General features: G+C 52.3%; 1 protein-coding gene across 2 annotated transcripts in view; it reads left to right on the top strand.

The window, feature by feature from the left end:
• The window catches only part of add1 (adducin 1 (alpha)), a 39,230-nt gene that overhangs the window by 20,974 nt on the left and 68 nt on the right, over nucleotides 1-18,188 (top strand). Inside the window, exons 10-15 of one of the 2 annotated variants that reach the window (XM_084460084.1) lie at nucleotides 836-1,072; nucleotides 4,227-4,322; nucleotides 6,956-7,045; nucleotides 8,532-8,688; nucleotides 10,681-10,779; nucleotides 15,833-18,188. The exon at nucleotides 15,833-18,188 is cut by the window's right edge and continues 68 nt beyond it. In XM_084460084.1, the coding sequence (XP_084316210.1) occupies nucleotides 836-1,072; nucleotides 4,227-4,322; nucleotides 6,956-7,045; nucleotides 8,532-8,688; nucleotides 10,681-10,779; nucleotides 15,833-16,140 (987 nt within the window). In that variant the 3' untranslated portion in view covers nucleotides 16,141-18,188. Of the gene's footprint in view, nucleotides 1-835; nucleotides 1,166-4,226; nucleotides 4,323-6,955; nucleotides 7,046-8,531; nucleotides 8,689-10,680; nucleotides 10,780-15,832 lie in introns of both variants that reach the window. The other variant, XM_084460083.1, reaches the window with a different exon arrangement.

Here is an 18,188-nt window from a genome sequence, read left to right as displayed (position 1 = left end):
TTCTCCATCGCTCTCTCTCTTTCTCTATCGCTCTCTCTCTTTCTCTATCGCTCTCTCTCTTTCTCTATCGCTCTCTCTCTTTCTCTATCGCTCTCTCTCTTTCTATCGCTCTCTCTCTTTCTCTCTCGCTCTCTCTTTCTCTCTCGCTCTCTCTTTCTCTATCGCTCTCTCTCTTTCTCTCGCTCTCTCTCTCTTTCTCTCTCTCTCTCTCTCTTTCTCTATCGCTCTCTCTCTTTCTCTCTCGCTCTCTCTTTCTCTATCGCTCTCTCTCTTTCTCTATCGCTCTCTCTCTTTCTCTATCGCTCTCTCTCTTTCTCCATCGCTCTCTCTCTTTCTCTATCGCTCTCTCTCTTTCTCCATCGCTCTCTCTCTTTCTCTATCGCTCTCTCTCTTTCTCTATCGCTCTCTCTCTTTCTCTATCGCTCTCTCTCTTTCTCTCTCGCTCTCTCTTTCTCTATCGCTCTCTCTCTTTCTCTCGCTCTCTCTCTTTCTCTCTCTCTCTCTCTCTTTCTCTATCGCTCTCTCTCTTTCTCTATCGCTCTCTCTCTTTCTCTCTCGCTCTCTCTCTTTCTCTATCGCTCTCTCTCTTTCTCTATCGCTCTCTCTCTTTCTCTCTCGCTCTCTCTCTTTCTCTCTCGCTCTCTCTCTTTCTCTATCGCTCTCTCTCTTTCTCTATCGCTCTCTCTCTTTCTCTCTCGCTCTCTCTCGTTCTCTATCGCTCTCTCTCTTTCTCTATCGCTCTCTCTCTTTCTCTATCGCTCTCTCTCTCTCTCTCTTTCTCTATCGCTCTCTCTCTTTCTCTATCGCTCTCTCTCTTTCTCTCTCGCTCTCTCAGGGTTACAGGACCGGCTACCCCTACCGCTGCCCCGCGCTCAGAGACAAAAACAAAAAGCCGAGCGACGCGGAGGCGGCGTCCTCGTACGGCGAGGACAGCGAGTCGGGGGCGCGCTCCCCTCTCAAGCACAGCTTTCAGAGGCAGCAGCGCGACCGCCCCCGCTGGCCGAGCGCCGCGGGGCGGCCCGACGGCGAGGAGGAGGGCTCGGAGGGCGGCAGCCCCAAGTCGAAGGCTAAGGTGTGGACGAACATAACACACGGTCACGTCAAACCCTTGCTGCAGTCTCTCTCGTCCGGTGTCTGCGTGCCAAGCTGTATTACCAACTGCTTGGTCTGTGCCTACCTTATTGTTCATAGTTATGACCTACTGCTACTGTTGTGGGGCAGCTGGCGCTGGTCCTCCCGGCCTCTAGGGGGCGATAAGAGCACAGCGGATCACATGACTGGGGGGCACCGTAGCGAACTTCACTTCCCAGCGTACCTCGTTGTCGGTGTCGAGCGCACTTTTCTCTCTTTCTCTCTACCTCCTCTCTCTCTCTCGCTCTCGTTCTCTCCACGTCCACCTCTCTTTCTCTCTCTCTCTCAACCTTAGATATGGCTTCATTGATTGGTTTAGACTGATTTTCTATAGATAGAAACTCCCCCTCTCCCCTTGGACACGGCAATACCCACCTTTTATCTTGTATAATCCTGTCCCGAAGCTAAACGTCGCTCTGTCTGAAGGAACAGGAAGTCATGATGTAGCTACTGGTCTCTCTCCGAGGCAGTACCTCCCCCCTCGTCTCTCTCCTTCCCGTCTTAGTCTCCCGCCGCCCCCGGAGAGTTCCGGAGCGCCAGCCCAGCTGCCCATCGCATGCCCTGTTGCACGACTGGTGGTGAAATGCGTTGTGGGTGTTTTCCCCTGAGGAGTGTCAGGGAGGGGGCGGGGGGGGGGTGGGGCGTGGCATGAGCCCTCTCTGGTGGGTGTGGCTGGATGTCGCTAACCACTCCTGCTTTACAGATCCCTCCCCCTGTGTTTCCTGTCCGCGGTCCGTCCGTTTCCTGTCCCCCCGAAGAAGCCAGCGCTCGGTTTTTAAACTAGTGTTTAAATTGGAACTGGGTATAAAACGAAAGGCTTGTTGCTTGTTGCAGCTCAGTCGAACCCTCCCCAGGGAGTTAGTCTACCTGTGTGGTCTGTCCCCCGGGCGATAAAGACCCCAGGTTTCCGGATCTTTCTGTCAGCGATAGATGGCTCCTCCCCCCGCCTCTCTCTCTCTCTCTCTCCGCCCCTCACGGTGTTTGACTCCCCCTCTTTCTCTCTCAAGTTTCCTTTCCCTTCAAAATATGTCTCTTCAACACCCTCGTGAAGTGTGCCTGTGCATGAGTGGATTTGTTTAATGAAACCAACCCAAAAAAAAAGAGGAAAAAGAAAAAAAAACATTTGTACCGTTGTTAACTTTTGAATGGATTATCTCCTGAGAGGAAGTGGGCGTGTTGTGTTGTGAGTCTCTCTCTCAGTGAGTCTCTCTCAGTGAGTATACCATGTTTACATGTCCATCCCATGTGACCCAGCCACCCCTCCACCCATGCCATGAAGCCCCGCCCCCTCTCTCCTCATCCAGACCTCAGCGGCCCCGCCCTGAACAGGAATGACCCCATGAGCTACGCACCACATACATGCCGACTACCAACACATGCTTTACCGACAGAGGACATCATATGTATATTATATATAGCGTTTTATGATTTGATGATAACTTTTATGATTCGCATGGCGGCTATAATGACATTCACCTGCTGTCCATTCAGTCATATGTGAGAAGATACATCTGGCACAGAATCTGTTCTCTTCATGGGTCTCTGGTTCTGCTTTCTGGGTAAAAACATTAGTCTGGCCCAGTGATACCAGTGGGGTTAAACGTCTCGTTCCCAGAACAGCCGATTAGATGCTCCTGTTGCTCTCCTGAGTTCCTGAGGGTGTTTCATATCATGCAATATTATTATTTAGTATAGTGATTCAGGCGTTGATCAACTCTGATATGGTCACCAGTTTGGTTCTTGTTCTCCTTATCAGCTGACTAGGGAGAGGAAGGCGAGGAGTCGAGGTTCAGTTGTTATTGATATTGAATAAAGGGCAGAGATTGAAATACCAACTTGAAGGGCAAAATGCTCCCTTTACATTCATGTAAATTCCCTGTAATTCATGGAGTTTGGATCTTCTTGATGGGAAGACGTTTCTGTCCGAGGAGGGAGTGTAGTAGTATGGATGAGGGTGAGGAGGGAGTGTAGTAGTATGGATGAGGGTGAGGAGGGAGTGTAGTAGTATGGATGAGGGTGAGGAGGGAGTGTAGTAGTATGGATGAGGGTGAGGAGGGAGTGTAGTAGTATGGATGAGGGTGAGGAGGGAGTGTAGTAGTATGGATGAGGGTGAGGAGGGAGTGTAGTAGTATGGATGAGGGTGAGGAGGGAGTGTATGAGGGTGAGGAGGGAGTGTAGTAGTATGGATGAGGGTGAGGAGGGAGTGTAGTAGTATGGATGAGGGTGAGGAGGGAGTGTAGTAGTATGGGTGAGGGTGAGGGGGGAGTGTAGTAGTATGGATGAGGGTGAGGGGGGAGTGTAGTAGTATGGATGAGGGTGAGGAGGGAGTGTAGTAGTATGGATGAGGGTGAGTAGGGAGTGTAGTAGTATGGATGAGGGTGAGGAGGGAGTGTAGTAGTATGTCTGTCCCTGTTCGTCCTGTCCTGTGTTCATGTTGACCTCCTGGGACATGACCTTGGTGACGCCAGCTCACTCCCTCACTCACCGTCACGCCAGCTTCGTAAGACGAGCCCATCATTGCCCCCTGCCACCCCAACCCACCCCCACAACCCACCCCGCCCCTGTGATGGTTTCAATCAGCCTTGCTGGTCCCCTGTTCCCTTTCACTGGTTTTATATTTGGAAACAGCTGGTAGATCAATGATGATGATGATGATGATGATATGGGTGCATCACTGAGTAACTGCCAGTAGTAGTAATAGTTGGTAATGTGAGCTACTGTAGAATACTATTAGTATTAGTAGTTAGTAGTTAGTGGAGTACAGTACAGCACACTAACTACTTCTGTGGGGTATAATATGATTATCTTTAAGTAATAATATTACAGCTGACCTCGTAATGACCTGGAATGCTAACAGGAAGTGTTGTGTTTTAGCTGATAAGTTACATCATCATTGGTTACTCCCCAGGTTGTGTATATTTATCATTCTTTTTCAGAACCATCCTCCTCCATTTCAGTTGAACCAGCATGATTGATATTGTGTTAAGCCTGTCGTGTTTATATGTTCTGTGTATATTTTGGTGCTTGCGTTGTCATGTTCATGACAGACCCGTGAGCAGCTGTTGACTTTCAATGCTTTGTTGTCGTGGTTACAGTGGACAAAGGAGGAGGGGCTTCGTCAGGCTGCCGTAGCCAATCAGTTCATCCCGATGAACACCAACCCCAAAGACGTTCTGGAGATGAGGAACAAGGTGGCGTAGCCCGGCTCTGCTCTCTACTATCTCTCTACTATCTCTCTCTCTACTATCACTCTACTATGTCTCTCTACTATCTCTTTCTCTATTTCTCTACTATCTCTCTCTCTACTATCACTCTACTATCCCTCTCTCTCTCTCTACTATCTCTCTCTCTATCTCTCTACTATCTCTCTCTCTACTATCACTCTACTATGTCTCTACTATCTCTTTCTCTATTTCTCTACTATCTCTCTCTCTACTATCACTCTACTATCTCTCTCTCTCTCTCTACTATCTCTCTCTCTATCTCTCTACTATCTCTCTCTCTACTATCACTCTACTATGTCTCTCTACTATCTCTCTATCTCTCTACTATCTCTCTCTCTATCTCTACTATCTCTCTCTCTCTACTATCTCTCTCTCTCTCTCTCTACTATCTCTCTACTATCTCTCTACTATCTCTCTCTCTACTATCTCTCTACTATCTCTCTACTATGTCTCTCTACTATCTCTCTCCTATCTCTCTCTCCTCTCTCTCTACTATCTCTCTCTCTCTACTATCTCTCTCTCTACTATCTCTCTACTATGTCTCTCTACTATCTCTCTCCTATCTCTCTCTCCTCTCTCTCTACTATCTCTCTCTCTCTACTATCTCTCGCTCTCTCTTCTCTCTCTCTCTCTACTATCTCTCTACTATCTCTCTACTATCTCTCTCTACTATCTCTCTCCTATCTCTCTCTCTCTCGCTCTCTCTCTACTATCTCTCTCTCTACTATCTCTCTCTCTACTATCTCTCTCTCTCTACTATCTCTCTCTCTACTATCTCTCTACTATCTCTCTCTCTCTCTCTACTATCTCTCTCTCTCTCTACTATCTCTCTCTCTCTACTATCTCTCTCTCTCCTATCTCTCTCTCTCTCTACTATCTCTCTCTCTCTCTACTATCTCTCTCTCTCTCTCTCTCTCTCTCTACTATCTCTCTCTCTCTCTCTCTCTACTATCTCTCTCTCTCTCTCTCTACTATCTCTCTCTCTCTACTATCTCTCTCTCTCTACTATCTCTCTCTCTCTCTCTACTATCTCTCTCTACTATCTCTCTCTCTCTCTACTATCTCTCTCTCTCTCTCCTATCTCTCTCTCTCTCTACTATCTCTCTACTATCTCTCTCTCTACTATCACTACTATCTCTCTCCCTCCCTCTCTCTCCCTCCCTCTCTCTCTCTACTATCTCTCTCTCTACTATCTCTCTCTCCTCTCTCTACTATCTCTCTCTCTCTCTCTCTCTCTCTCTCTCTCTCTCTCTACTATCTCTCTCTCTCTCTACTATCTCTCTCTCTCTCTCTACTATCTCTCTCTCTCTACTATCTCTCTCTCTACTATCTCTCTCTCTCTACTATCTCTCTCTCTACTATCTCTCTCTCTCTCTCTACTATCTCTCTCTCTACTATCTCTCTCTCTCTCTCTCTACTATCTCTCTCTCTCTCTCTCTCTCCTATCTCTCTCTCTCTCTCTCTCTCTCTACTATCTCTCTCTCTCCACTATCACTACTATCTCTCTCTCTCTACTATCTCTCTCCCTCCCTCTCTCTCTCCCTCCCTCTCTCTCTCTACTATCTCTCTCTACTATCTCTCTCCTCTCTCTACTATCTCTCTCCTCTCTCTACTATCTCTCTCTCTACTATCTCTCTCTCTCTACTATCTCTCTACTATCTCTCTCTCTCTACTATCTCTCTCCCTCCCTCTCTCTCTCCCTCCCTCTCTCTCTCTACTATCTCTCTCTCTACTATCTCTCTCTCCTCTCTCTACTATCTCTCTCTCTCTCTCTCTCTCTCTCTCTACTATCTCTCTCTCTCTCTCTCTCTACTATCTCTCTCTCTCTCTACTATCTCTCTCTCTCTACTATCTCTCTCTCTACTATCTCTCTCTCTCTACTATCTCTCTCTCTACTATCTCTCTCTCTCTCTCTACTATCTCTCTCTCTACTATCTCTCTCTCTCTCTCTCTACTATCTCTCTCTCTCTCTCTCTCTCTCTCTCTCCTATCTCTCTCTCTCTCTCTACTATCTCTCTCTCTCTACTATCACTACTATCTCTCTCTCTCTACTATCTCTCTCCCTCCCTCTCTCTCTCCCTCCCTCTCTCTCTCTACTATCTCTCTCTCTACTATCTCTCTCTCCTCTCTCTACTATCTCTCTCTCTCTACTATCTCTCTCTCTACTATCTCTCTCTCTACTATCTCTCTACTATCTCTCTCTCTCTACTATCTCTCTCCCTCCCTCTCTCTCTCCCTCCCTCTCTCTCTCCCTCCCTCTCTCTCTACTATCTCTCTCTCTCCCTTCTCTCTCTCTCTCTCTCTCTCTCACTGACCTGATCTGTCGTTGAGTCGCAGACCCGCCCAATACAACGAACCTACTGTCTCTAAAGACCTTCAAACTGTCCAACATTTCTCCTCTGTTGGAGACTCATTCTTTGTCCGTCTCTCCCTCCCTCCCTCCCTCTCTCTCTCTCTCTCTCTCTCTCCCTCCCTCTCTCTCTCTATCCTCTCTCTCTCTCTATTCTCCCTCCCTCTCTCCTCTCTCTCTCTCCCTCCCTCTCTCTCTCTCCTCTCTCGCTCCCTCCATCCCTCTCTCCTCTCTCTCGGTCCAACTGTAGATTCGGGAGCAGAACCTGCAGGACATTAAGACGGCAGGGCCTCAGTCCCAGGTGCTCTGCGGCTCCGTGTTGGACCGCTCCTTCGTCCAGGTGAGTCGAAACGAGCGGTCACATCCAGGCAGATCTGGGCCACGCACATGCACTTAAATACCTGGGGTGCGCTTGATTTCACAAACCCCCCAGCATACTGTGGCTGCACTTTTGGGAGAGCTTCGTTTGACGCAGGTCTATCCCTGTAACCAGGACAAAGTGGGCTCTAGAAGCTGATCTTAGATCAGTGTTACCCCCTTTGTGTTACTTAAACGTGTCACTTTAATGGTTAATACAGTTGAAGATTTAGGTATGGTAATCTGATGCTCAATCTGTGCCTATAAGGCCAATCTCACCTGGGCAGAGCCAAAATGGCCTCCATATTACCCCCTAGAGCCAAAATGGCCTCCGTATTGTATGCTAGACCATGGAGTTTTGGTGTAACTGACGCTATTCTTTGACCACAGAGAGAGTCAATTTGGCAGGTGAGTAACGTAGCAGAGGTAACCACATGCTGCCTCCCATCCCCCTCCCCACCAGGGGGGGCGCTGTCTCCTCTGGTTTGGGATCTGCTATGTTTGTGTTTGTCCCTCGCTTCCTCCTCCTCCTCTGTTTTGGTTGGTTTGAGTGTTTGTTCAGCTCTGTTATATTCAGAGAGGCGTGACCCTTGACCTCTGGCCCGTGACCTCTGGGCCTGATCTCACACGCGCAAAATCCTCAACCCACCGTTTGCCGTTGTGAGATTTGATAACTTTGTGTCTTTTACATCGCTGCTGTTTGCCTTTTGTTTTCGGCCATGTTTAAGCTTGTTATGGTTTTGAGGAATACACACACACACACACACACACACACACACAGACACAGAGTGTGTGTGTGCATGGTCCTAGTCCTTGTTGCTTGAGACGATCCCATCAGCTTCCCTGCCAGCAGCTCTCTGCATGCCAGTGCACCACTCGTACTAGTGTGTGTCCGTTTGCGCACGTGTGCCTGCGTGTGTGTGTGTGAGAGAGAGAGAATAGTCTGGGTTGTATGCACCCCCCTCACTGGGTTTACCATTGCAGGACGCCCCTCTCTCTGACTGTACGGACTTTATCGATGGCCTCGATGGCTCAGAGTGGGCCTATAGCCCTGCTAAGTCTTTTAGAAAGGTACTTCCTGTTCCTGCCGTGACATCATCACCCTGCGTCTCAAACCCCTCCCCTAGCCCCTCCCCTCATGCATCGTAATGGCGTCGGAGCGATTGCGTAGATAAACTGTACAGGGTTCGGCTAGTTTCAACGCCTCCGATGATAATTGAAGGAAAATTATAAAATTGAACCATGAATGTGTACCAGTGGCATAAAACACATCCAAATACAAATGTGGGTTTGCACTTAAATATACATAAAAACCCTTCAATTTGCGGACTACACAAAATACACAAACGCGTTGCCTTCATGAGGGCGTCGCCCTGTTATACGCCATTTCACACAAGCTGCCGACTGTGAACGACAATTCCCGGGTTCCCCGCTCACCAGTGTCCTGTTGTTCCCGTGTCGGCCTGCAGGGGGAGCTGGTGACGGCGTCCAAGGCCATCATCGAGAAGGAGTACCAGCCGAGGGTGGTGGTCAGCAAGCAGGGACCCAACCCCTTCACCCGCCTCACCGACCTGGACCTGGACGAGTACCGCAAGGAGGTGGAGCTCAAACAGAAGGGACCGGAAGGTGAGACCGGAGAAAAAGGGAGACGTAGGGAGGAGGGAGAGAGGGGAGGGAGGGAGGGAGGAGGGAGAGGAGAGAGAGGAGGGAGGGAGGGAGAGAGAGAGTAGGGAGGAGGGAGGGAGAGAGATACAGATACAGGCAGACAGTATTACAGAGTACTGCTTCAGAGCTGATCTCTCAGGGATCACGAGAGAGAAAGAAACAGAGAATAGGGGTGTTGGAGGCAGAGAAGATGTAGACAGAGAGAGAGAGTGGAGGTGAGACCCGCGTCAGAGCTGCTCTCTCAGAGAGACCACTAACCCTGCTCTCTCCTGTATGTGGATGTTTTGACTCCGGGCTCTTCTCAGAGCAGACACACTAAAGGGTTTCAGGTGGTCATCTTGGACGGTCCGGTCACACGTCACCGTCTGGTTCCACTGAGGGACCGGCGATGGAGGCTGGTCCTCCAGGGGGATGTGATCATGACCAGGCTGCTCTGCTGAAGTCCCCTGCTGTAGCCTCAAACACACACACACACACACACACACACACACACACACACACACACACACAGACTGACAGACACACTGACGGACACACAGGCAGACACACTGACACACTGACACACTGACACACTGACAGACAGGCAGACAGGCAGACAGGCAGACAGGCAGACAGACACACAGACAGACAGAGAACCTGTGTTGTTGTCCCCCAGTACAGCGCCGGGGCCAGGGGGAGGGGGCCCCCACCCTCTCCACAACCTCCGGCTCACCCCCCCCTGGACCTGTGGAGGGCCGGCCCGTCACCGCCTCCTCCTCCACCTCCTCCACCCCCCCCGGGCTCCCCTCCAAGCCCCGCCCGTCCGCCAGCGGGTCCCAGCAGGGCGAGGAGGACGCGGAGGCGCCGGACTCCTCCTCCGCCCTCTCCTCCTCCCCACCCGAGCCGTCGGGGGGGGCGGAGGAGGCGGAGTCCCCCCAGCAGGAGTTCCACACGGCCGTGCTGAGGGCCCTCAGCGGGAGCAGGGAGCCGGGGGAGGCCGAGCGGGACCCTCCAGGTACAGCAGCGCGCTCTCCGGGGCCCCGGGCCCCCAACCCTCCCCAGGCCTGCACCGGGGAGCCTACACCCTGCACCCCCCGCTCGCTCTCTCTGGGACTCCGCCCCGCCATCGGCCCCCCCCCAGCCCCCTACCACTGGGGTGCATCTCAATACCTCGTCTCCTTGTCTCCTCACCACCTCCTCAGACAAGGAGAGTGGGCAACTTGGGGTTATTGAGATGCAGCTGTGTTTATTCCCCCCCCCCCCTCTTATTTGACTCCTCCCCCCTGGTATGGCTCCTCCCCCCTGGTCTGGCTCCTCCCCCCTGGTCTGGCTCCCCCCTGATCTAACTCTGGATTGATTTCACTGGTTCACCCTCCGCTGAGGAAGCCCTGTCCAATCCTCAATGACAACAACCCTCAAATCATCCAATCACAATGACCCTCCTCAGCCTTCTAACCAATCGTGCGGCTGTAGTCCCGTGTTGGGGGGCGGGGCCTTGCTGCTGAGTGAACCTCTACTAATCAGGGGGTGTGTCCAGAGGAAGCCTGTCCTGTCCAATCAAGACCCTGGCCTGCTTCTCCCCCCCCTCCGCCCGCCTCCAGGGGGGCGTGTCCTCCCGCTCCCTCCCTCCCGGCTGGCTGTGACCGGCAGGTTCTGGAAGCTTCCGTTGGGTGAGGGTGATGGACTGGCTCTCTCTCTCCCCCGGGGGCTTGGGGTGCCACATCCCATAATAATCAGTCTCTCCGCGCGTCTGTCTGTGGCTCTGGCGGTGTGTGGTGGAAGGGAAGGGTCGTCGCTCTGACTGACCTCTGACCTCTGATGGAACTTGGGTGGATCAAACTAACTTTTAACTTTTAGAAAAATTCAACTAACGGACATGAACAGATCTGAGAAACGGATCATTCTGATCTAAGCTGTTTGTTGTTTGTTTGTCTTACTTTTATTTATTTGTTGTTGTTTGTGTGGCGTCCACAGACCAGGAGCAGCTGGTGCAGCCCGAGGAGGAGGAGGAGGAGGTCAAAGGTCGGGAGGAGACGCGTACGCCCCCCAGCACCCCCGTCAGGGCAGAGGAAGGTAGGTCGGCCCCTCCCCTTCCTGTCTGGCGCCCCCTGGTGCCTGGGCTATCCCAGCATGGCCTCTCCTGGTTGGCTGGTGGATGAGGTCCTTGGACCCTGACTGGTCGATAACTGGGGAGCCCTCGCTCCTGATTGGTCGGTTAGTGCGGTCCCCTCTCCTGGTTGGCTGATGGTTGACCTCTGACCTCTGGGTCAGGGTTCCGGTCCACCCGTCTGTCTGTGTGGCGTCTGGTGTCCCGTGTGGTCGTTAACCCACCCCGTGTTGCCTGTTCGTCTCTAATAACACACCAAGAGGCTGCATGTCTTAGATTCATATCGAGATTATTATTATGGACGTCAGAAAATCACATTATCTATCAGGGAAATGACAGAACAGGTTAAAACAAGACTGAGATGGGATTATCCTTGTCCTTTAGGGCAGTCAGTACTCGGCTTTGACTGAGTGTTTTGGGAGCATTTTAATTGACTTCCTCTAATTGAATTGGTCTTTATTAGGGTTGATTACACCTTGGTTAGTCAGCGGGAGAACATTTAATATGACAGATTGTAGCCCACTACTGTATATTACAGTAAAAAGAGAGAGAGGGAGGGAGAGAGAGGGAGCGATAACGAGAGAGAGAGAGAGAGGGAGGGAGGGAGGGAGAGGGAGAGGGGGGGAGGGAGGGAGGGAGAGGGAGAGGGGGGGAGGGAGGGAGAGAGAGGGAGGGGGGGAGAGAGAGAGAGCGAGCGAGAGGGAGGGAGAGGGAGGGAGAGGGAGGGAGGGAGGGAGAGAGAGGGAGGGGGGGAGAGAGAGAGAGCGAGCGAGAGGGAGGGAGAGAGAGGGAGGGGGGGGAGAGGGAGGGAGAGAGAGGGAGGGGGAGAGAGAGAGAGAGATCAGAGTTAGTGATTGCTTGGCTCAATCTCCGGGTGTAATCTAATCCCTGGGTGTGGTTATGATGACGTAACAACGGTAAACCCCTCCTCCCCATCCTCCTCCTCCTCCTCATCCTCCTCATCCTCCATCTACAGGAGGCTCCAGGAATGGAAACCCTCTCCATTCCTCCTCATGTGATTAATTTACACTTCCGTTGTTTCTATTTCACGTTTGTTTTAATCGTTGTTCCTATTCCACGTTTGTTTTAATTTCTCTCTGTTCAATGTTTTTACGTTAACGCGGTGGCCGTGGTTGACCTGCATAGACATTTGTTTCTACTTTTTTTCTTCTTTGTGGCTGCGCTCCAATCAGGAGATGGGAATGCTAAAGAGTACCTGTTGCCATAGTAAGTACGTACGGTTCCAACCCCCTCGCCCCCCTCCCCCCCACGCGCTAGTGTCCTGTCACTAACCCTGTCTCTTCTTCTGCATGGCCTCGCCCACTCACCTCGCTGTGGCCCGCCTAACCAGTCCACTGCTCTGCTCTCCTCTTCCTGTCACTCCGGTCCTTGACTTCTTCCTACTTCCTGTTGCCAGGTGCTGTTCTAGATGTCCTCCGCGTCTGTGAACGCGCTCCGCAAACTAGCTGTTGATCAGGCTCCAAAATGGTGGTTCTGTAATGTAGTTTGTGTTTTGGTCGTAATGACACGACGTAACACACGTGGGTTTCTCCACGTGAAAGCCAGCCTTATGGGCGGCGGAGGGGGATCTGTTACAAACCTGGCAACCAACCTTTTACTAGGCAAACCTCTCTTTTCCTTCTTGGCGTCGACCCCGTGTGAAATTAACCGCCCTGGACATACACACCTCCCAGAAACGTCTATCTGAACCCTCATGTCTGCTGTAGATCTCCTGAGTGTGTAAGAACAGATAATGTGTTAACTGTGTGAACAGGTAATGTATGAAAACCGTGTTGCTCAATGTTGCGTTTCCTTTTCCAGCCGAGGCTCCTCCCAGGTGTCCAGTGTCTTCTTGTTCTTGGTGTGTCTGTCAACGGAAAAACTGAGCTTTCTTTGGCCGCGCTGTGTGAGGCTGTCTCCTGTCAGCCCAGCCAGGCTGTGGTGGCGTGCGTCGTTTGTTCGTTTGTTTGTTTACCTCAGCTCTGCCATGCTATGCTTGATATATCCGTGTCTGCGTCGCAAGGGACAGAACGTCCGTGTTCTCCAGGCTAGTCTAGAAGACCAGGTTCAGAGGTCATGTTCTCCAGGCTAGTCTAGAAGACCAGGTTCAGAGGTCATGTTCTCCAGGCTAGTCTAGAAGACCAGGTTCAGAGGTCATGTTCTCCAGGCTAGTCTAGAAGACCAGGTTCAGAGGTCATGTTCTCCAGGCTAGTCTAGAAGAACAGGTTCAGAGGTCATGTTCTCCAGGCTAGTCTAGAAGAACAGGTTCAGAGGTCATGTTTGAGAGTTATGTACATGTTTTACACATACAGTACTAGTAATTTGACGAGGGTAATAGCATACGCTGTTACATGTAAACCATGTACATGGTGAATAAACTGAACAGGAATCTCTTGATACACATCAACGTGAGAACAATACCCCAGTTTGTCAGCATTTAAATCTGAGATCAGTCACTCAGTCAGCCAGTCAGTCAGTCAGCCAGTCAGTCAGTCAGCCAGTCAGTCAGTCAGTCAGTCAGTCAGTCAGTCAGTCAGTCAGTCAGTCAGCCAGCCAGTCAGTCAGTCAGCCAGCCAGACAGTCAGCCAGTCAGCCAGTCAGCCAGTCAGTCAGTCAGTCAGCCAGTCAGCCAGTCAGCCAGTCAGTCAGTCAGTCAGTCAGTCAGTCAGTCAGTCAGCCAGTCAGCCAGTCAGTCAGTCAGTCAGTGTCTTTATTGTCCTGTAGGGGGAATGTGCTGTGCTGCCAGTGTAAAAAACAACATAGCAAAGAAATATGAAGTCAGAACCTGTGACCAGAAACATCTCTAGCTCCAGCGTGGTAGATCTGATGGGCTCTGAACAGCTCTAGATCTGATGGGTTAAAGCTCTGCTTTCCGCAGCGTGTCCCTCGACAGCAAGTTCTGTCTCCAGGCTAGGCTACTCCCTGGGCTAGGCTACTCCCCGGGCTAGGCTACTCCCTGGGCTAGGCTACTCCCCGGGCTAGGCTACTCCCTGGGCTAGGCTACTCCCCGGGCTAGGCTACTCCCCGGGCTAGGCTACTCCCCGGGCTAGGCTACTCCCCGGGCTAGGCTACTCCCCGGGCTAGGCTACTCCCCGGGCTAGGCTACTCCCCGGGCTAGGCTACTCCCCGGGCTAGGCTACTCCCCGGGCTAGGCTGCTCCCTGGGCTAGGCTACTCTCTGGGCTAGGCTACTCTCTGGGCTAGGCTACTCTCTGGGCTAGGCTACCCTCCGGGCTAGGCTACTCCCCTGGCTAGGCTACTCCCCTGGCTAGGCTACTCCCTGGGCTAGGCTACTCTCTGGGCTAGGCTACTCCCCTGGCTAGGCTACTCCCCTGGCTAGGCTACTCCCCTGGCTAGGCTACTCTCCGGGCTAGGCTACTCTCCGGGCTAGGCTACTCTCCGGGCTAGGCTGCTCTCCGGGCTAGGCTGCTCTCCGGGCTAGGCTACCCTCCTGGCTAGGCTACTCTCCGGGCTAGGCTACTCCCCGGGCTAGGCTACTCCCCGGGCTAGGCTACTCCCCGGGCTAGGCTACTCTCCTGGCTAGGCTACTCCCCGGGCTAGGCTACTCCCCGGGCTAGGCTACTCCCCGGGCTAGGCTACTCTCCTGGCTAGGCTACTCTCCGGGCTAGGCTACTCTCCGGGCTAGGCTACTCCCCGGGCTAGGCTACTCCCCGGGCTAGGCTACTCCCCGGGCTAGGCTACTCTCCTGGCTAGGCTACTCCCCGGGCTAGGCTACTCCCCGGGCTAGGCTACTCCCCGGGCTAGGCTACTCCCCGGGCTAGGCTACTCTCCGGGCTAGGCTATTCTCCGGGCTAGGCTACTCTCTGGGCTAGGCTACTCCCCTGGCTAGGCTACTCCCCGGGCTAGGCTACTCTCCTGGCTAGGCTACTCTCCGGGCTAGGCTACTCCCCGGGCTAGGCTACTCTCCGGGCTAGGCTACTCTCCTGGCTAGGCTACTCCCCTGGCTAGGCTACTCCCCTGGCTAGGCTACTCCCCTGGCTAGGCTACTCTCCGGGCTAGGCTACTCCCCGGGCTAGGCTACTCCCCGGGCTAGGATACCCTCCGGACTAGGCTACCCTCCGGCTAGGCTACTCTCCGGGCTAGGCTATTCTCCGGGCTAGGCTATTCTCCGGGCTAGGCTACTCCCCGGGCTAGGCTACTCCCCGGGCTAGGCTACTCTCCGGGCTAGGCTACTCTCCGGGCTAGGCTACTCTCCGGGCTAGGCTACTCTCCGGGCTAGGCTACCCTCCGGGCTAGGCTACTCCCCTGGCTAGGCTACTCCCCTGGCTAGGCTACTCTCCGGGCTAGGTTACTCTCCGGGCTAGGCTACTCTCCGGGCTAGGCTACTCTCCGGGCTAGGCTACTCTCCGGGCTAGGCTACTCTCCGGGCTAGGCTACTCTCCGGGCTAGGCTACTCTCCGGGCTAGGCTACTCTCCGGGCTAGGCTACTCCCCTGGCTAGGCTACCCTCCGGGCTAGGCTGCTCCCTGGGCCGGGTGTGTACCTGTCCGTAGGCCTGCGGTCTGGCTGACCCGTCGGTGGCGCCCAGGCATGGCCGAGGGGAAGGGGTTGTATTAATGGATAGTTGCCTGGACACAGACTCAGCCTAGCCTCTGTGTGCAGGGGGTGTGCCCCCCCCAGGGCTGTGGGGGTCGTGGGGGCAGCCTGTGTTGACAGTGTGATGGTAAGGGTGCATGGTGAGCAGGCTAGGGGACAGGGACTGGAAGAGGGCTCGTCCGAAGACGAGAGAGAGAGAGAGCGAGAGAGAGAGAGAGACTAGAGAACAGGGACTGGAGTATGGTGGACACAGTGGAAAGGGCTGCTGTGTTTTAGTCCCTAAAACAGCCAAGACATCATGTAGAACATCTCTGGTAGTTCAGTCTCCTCTTATAGGAACCCCATCTCACCCCTGGTCAGCCTACTCTCTGTGTATCTCTAGAGGTATCTACGGTGCTTCTGAGGCCGTGCGAACGAGCCGTGTTTGTCTGTCTGACCTAACGTTCCCCCTCCCCCCCTCCCAGACTCCCCGCCAGAGATCACCTTTAAGGACGAGAGTGACGCGGCCACCTTGAGACAGACCCTCCCCGACCTGACCCCAGATGACCCCTCCGACGCCCCCGCCCTCCCCGCAGAAGACCCCGCCCCCGCTGCCGCTACCGCCGACGCTGCCGCCGCCGAGGGGGAGGAGCCCGGCGACGCCCCCGACGACCCCGCGGCTGCCGGCGACCCGGGAAGTGACGAGTCACCCAGCAAGTCGCCCTCCAAGAAGAAGAAGAAGTTCCGCACGCCCTCCTTCCTGAAGAAGAACAAGAAGAAGACGGAGAGCTAGATCCCCCCGCGCCGCCTCGTCACGCCCTCCACGCCGCTCTGTCCTCCCCCGCCCCGCCCTGGAGCTAGCCACACACACACACACACACGTTGATTTTGAAGCTTTTTTTGGTTTTTTTCGTCTGGCTTTTTAACTTGTGTTATTCACATTTTTAGTTTGTGCCAATTTTATATATGCTATTTACGAGGGTCAAAGTTGCTTTAGGTTTTAGAAGTGGCGTTTACTAGTGCATGCGTGTGTGTGTGTGTGTGTGTGTGTGTGTGAGACTGTGTGAGACTGTGTGAGACTGTGACTGTGACTGTGTGTGTGTGGCTGTGTGTGTGTAGCTGTGTGTGTGTGTGTGTGTGGCTGTGTGTGTGCGAAGCTCGTTGAGCATGTCTGCTTGGCCCTCGCTCTACCACCTGAGCTCAACGGCTCTATTATATTTTATTTGTCTTTTTTCTTATTTTTTAAAGAATATTACTTAACCTAATTAACCACTAGAATGTATTGGGATTGTATCAAAATGTATCAAAGTGTCTTTTAAAAGGAAAAAACAACAACTAAACAATGAATGCAAAAAACAACAACACAAAAGCTTGTACTCCTTTTCACTCATCGGTGGTCATTGTTAAAACTCCTAACTGCACGAGGCTAGTTATGCTAATGCTAATGCTAATGATGTCATGTTAGCATTTAAAAACATTTTCACTCAGACCATCAGGAGAAGGCTGAGGCCTCCAACCTCTACGCAGTATGATGTCATAACTCAGATACAGTGGCTGTTAGTCAAATAAAAACACTAGCGTTTAGCACCATGTTTATTCAGGCTTCACTACATCAACCCCCCCCGTGAGATTATCCAATCATGATGCAGTTGGCAACACTCAAACTTTAACCAAGAATAAGCTGGGCCTTGTCTAGAAATAACCGGTTAACCTGCTCTAAATAACACACATAGACCCTGGAGGCACCGGTCAAGTTCAGGCACAATCATGAATATTAATTCTACTCATGAATATGAAGTCACTTGTCCAGTCGGAGCCCTGGCTGCTGACCTCCGGCCCTGAGGAGGGAGGGGGAGGAGAGGAGGCTCAGTCTGGGGCTAGTAGTGCCTGTCTGGGCTGGGGGTCGCTGACCCTGTAGGAACCTGAAGTAACCCAGCGGTCTTTAGGACCGCAGAGCATAGAGGAATGTTTGAGAAGAAACCGTTTTTTTTTTTTCGTAACCCTGCTTCCCTGGCTTCCTTCGTCTCCTAACCTGAGTCTCTCTGAGGAGACCAGACACAATGGAGTCTCTCTGAGGAGACCAGACACGATGGAGTCTCTCTGAGGAGACGCACACCAGGAGTTACAAGATATTAGGAATAGATTTTTTTTATTTTTAAATGTTAAATGAAACTGCTAGTTTCTTCTCCGTCATTGAGCCATTTTGTCTTGCTAGCATCACTGTGAAGCATCATTGTTTTCCTCTAGTTATACAAACGGCCACTTCCTTCCTTAGTCACCTCCAACGCTTATAGAGACACCTCACAAACAGGGAACATTCAATACCGCCGATACACGCCACATTCATTCACTGTTATAACAACACATCATGGTGCTGCAGCACTGGCCCCAGCACACACCCAATCTTCATCATCACCATCATCATCATGGAATCTCCTGAGGATCAAACCTCTGAAGAGATCTGAACCTCTCTGGACATGGAGCTGCACTCAAGACAACACGGACTAACGAGAGGAGCCCGGTGTGGGTGTGTGACGTGGGGGCCTCACGCCTGGGGCCCAGAATAGCACCGGAACCGGACCAATAATGTGGATCTCTCCTGTGAAGCGCTGGTTTAGACCACTATAAAACCTAACGTAACCACAAGAACCGAGCAGAACACGCAGAACATCAGCCGGTGTATGAAGGACTGCATGGCATTAAAAGGCTTTACGCTTTTATCATTTGTCATCTTTTAGATTATATTAACTGTAACCCACTGTTGCTATATTGTGCTAATAACAATTCTATAGTTTCAGTTCTGAGTAAGACTTGTTTTGAACTGTATTCATTGAGCTGTTT

The sequence above is a fragment of the Borostomias antarcticus genome (genome assembly GCF_949987555.1).
Source record: "Borostomias antarcticus genome assembly, chromosome: 30".
NCBI classification, from domain to species: domain Eukaryota; kingdom Metazoa; phylum Chordata; class Actinopteri; order Stomiiformes; family Stomiidae; genus Borostomias; species Borostomias antarcticus.
The sequence above is the reverse complement of the archived record's forward strand: the minus strand, read 5'-3'. Positions and strand labels throughout refer to the sequence as shown.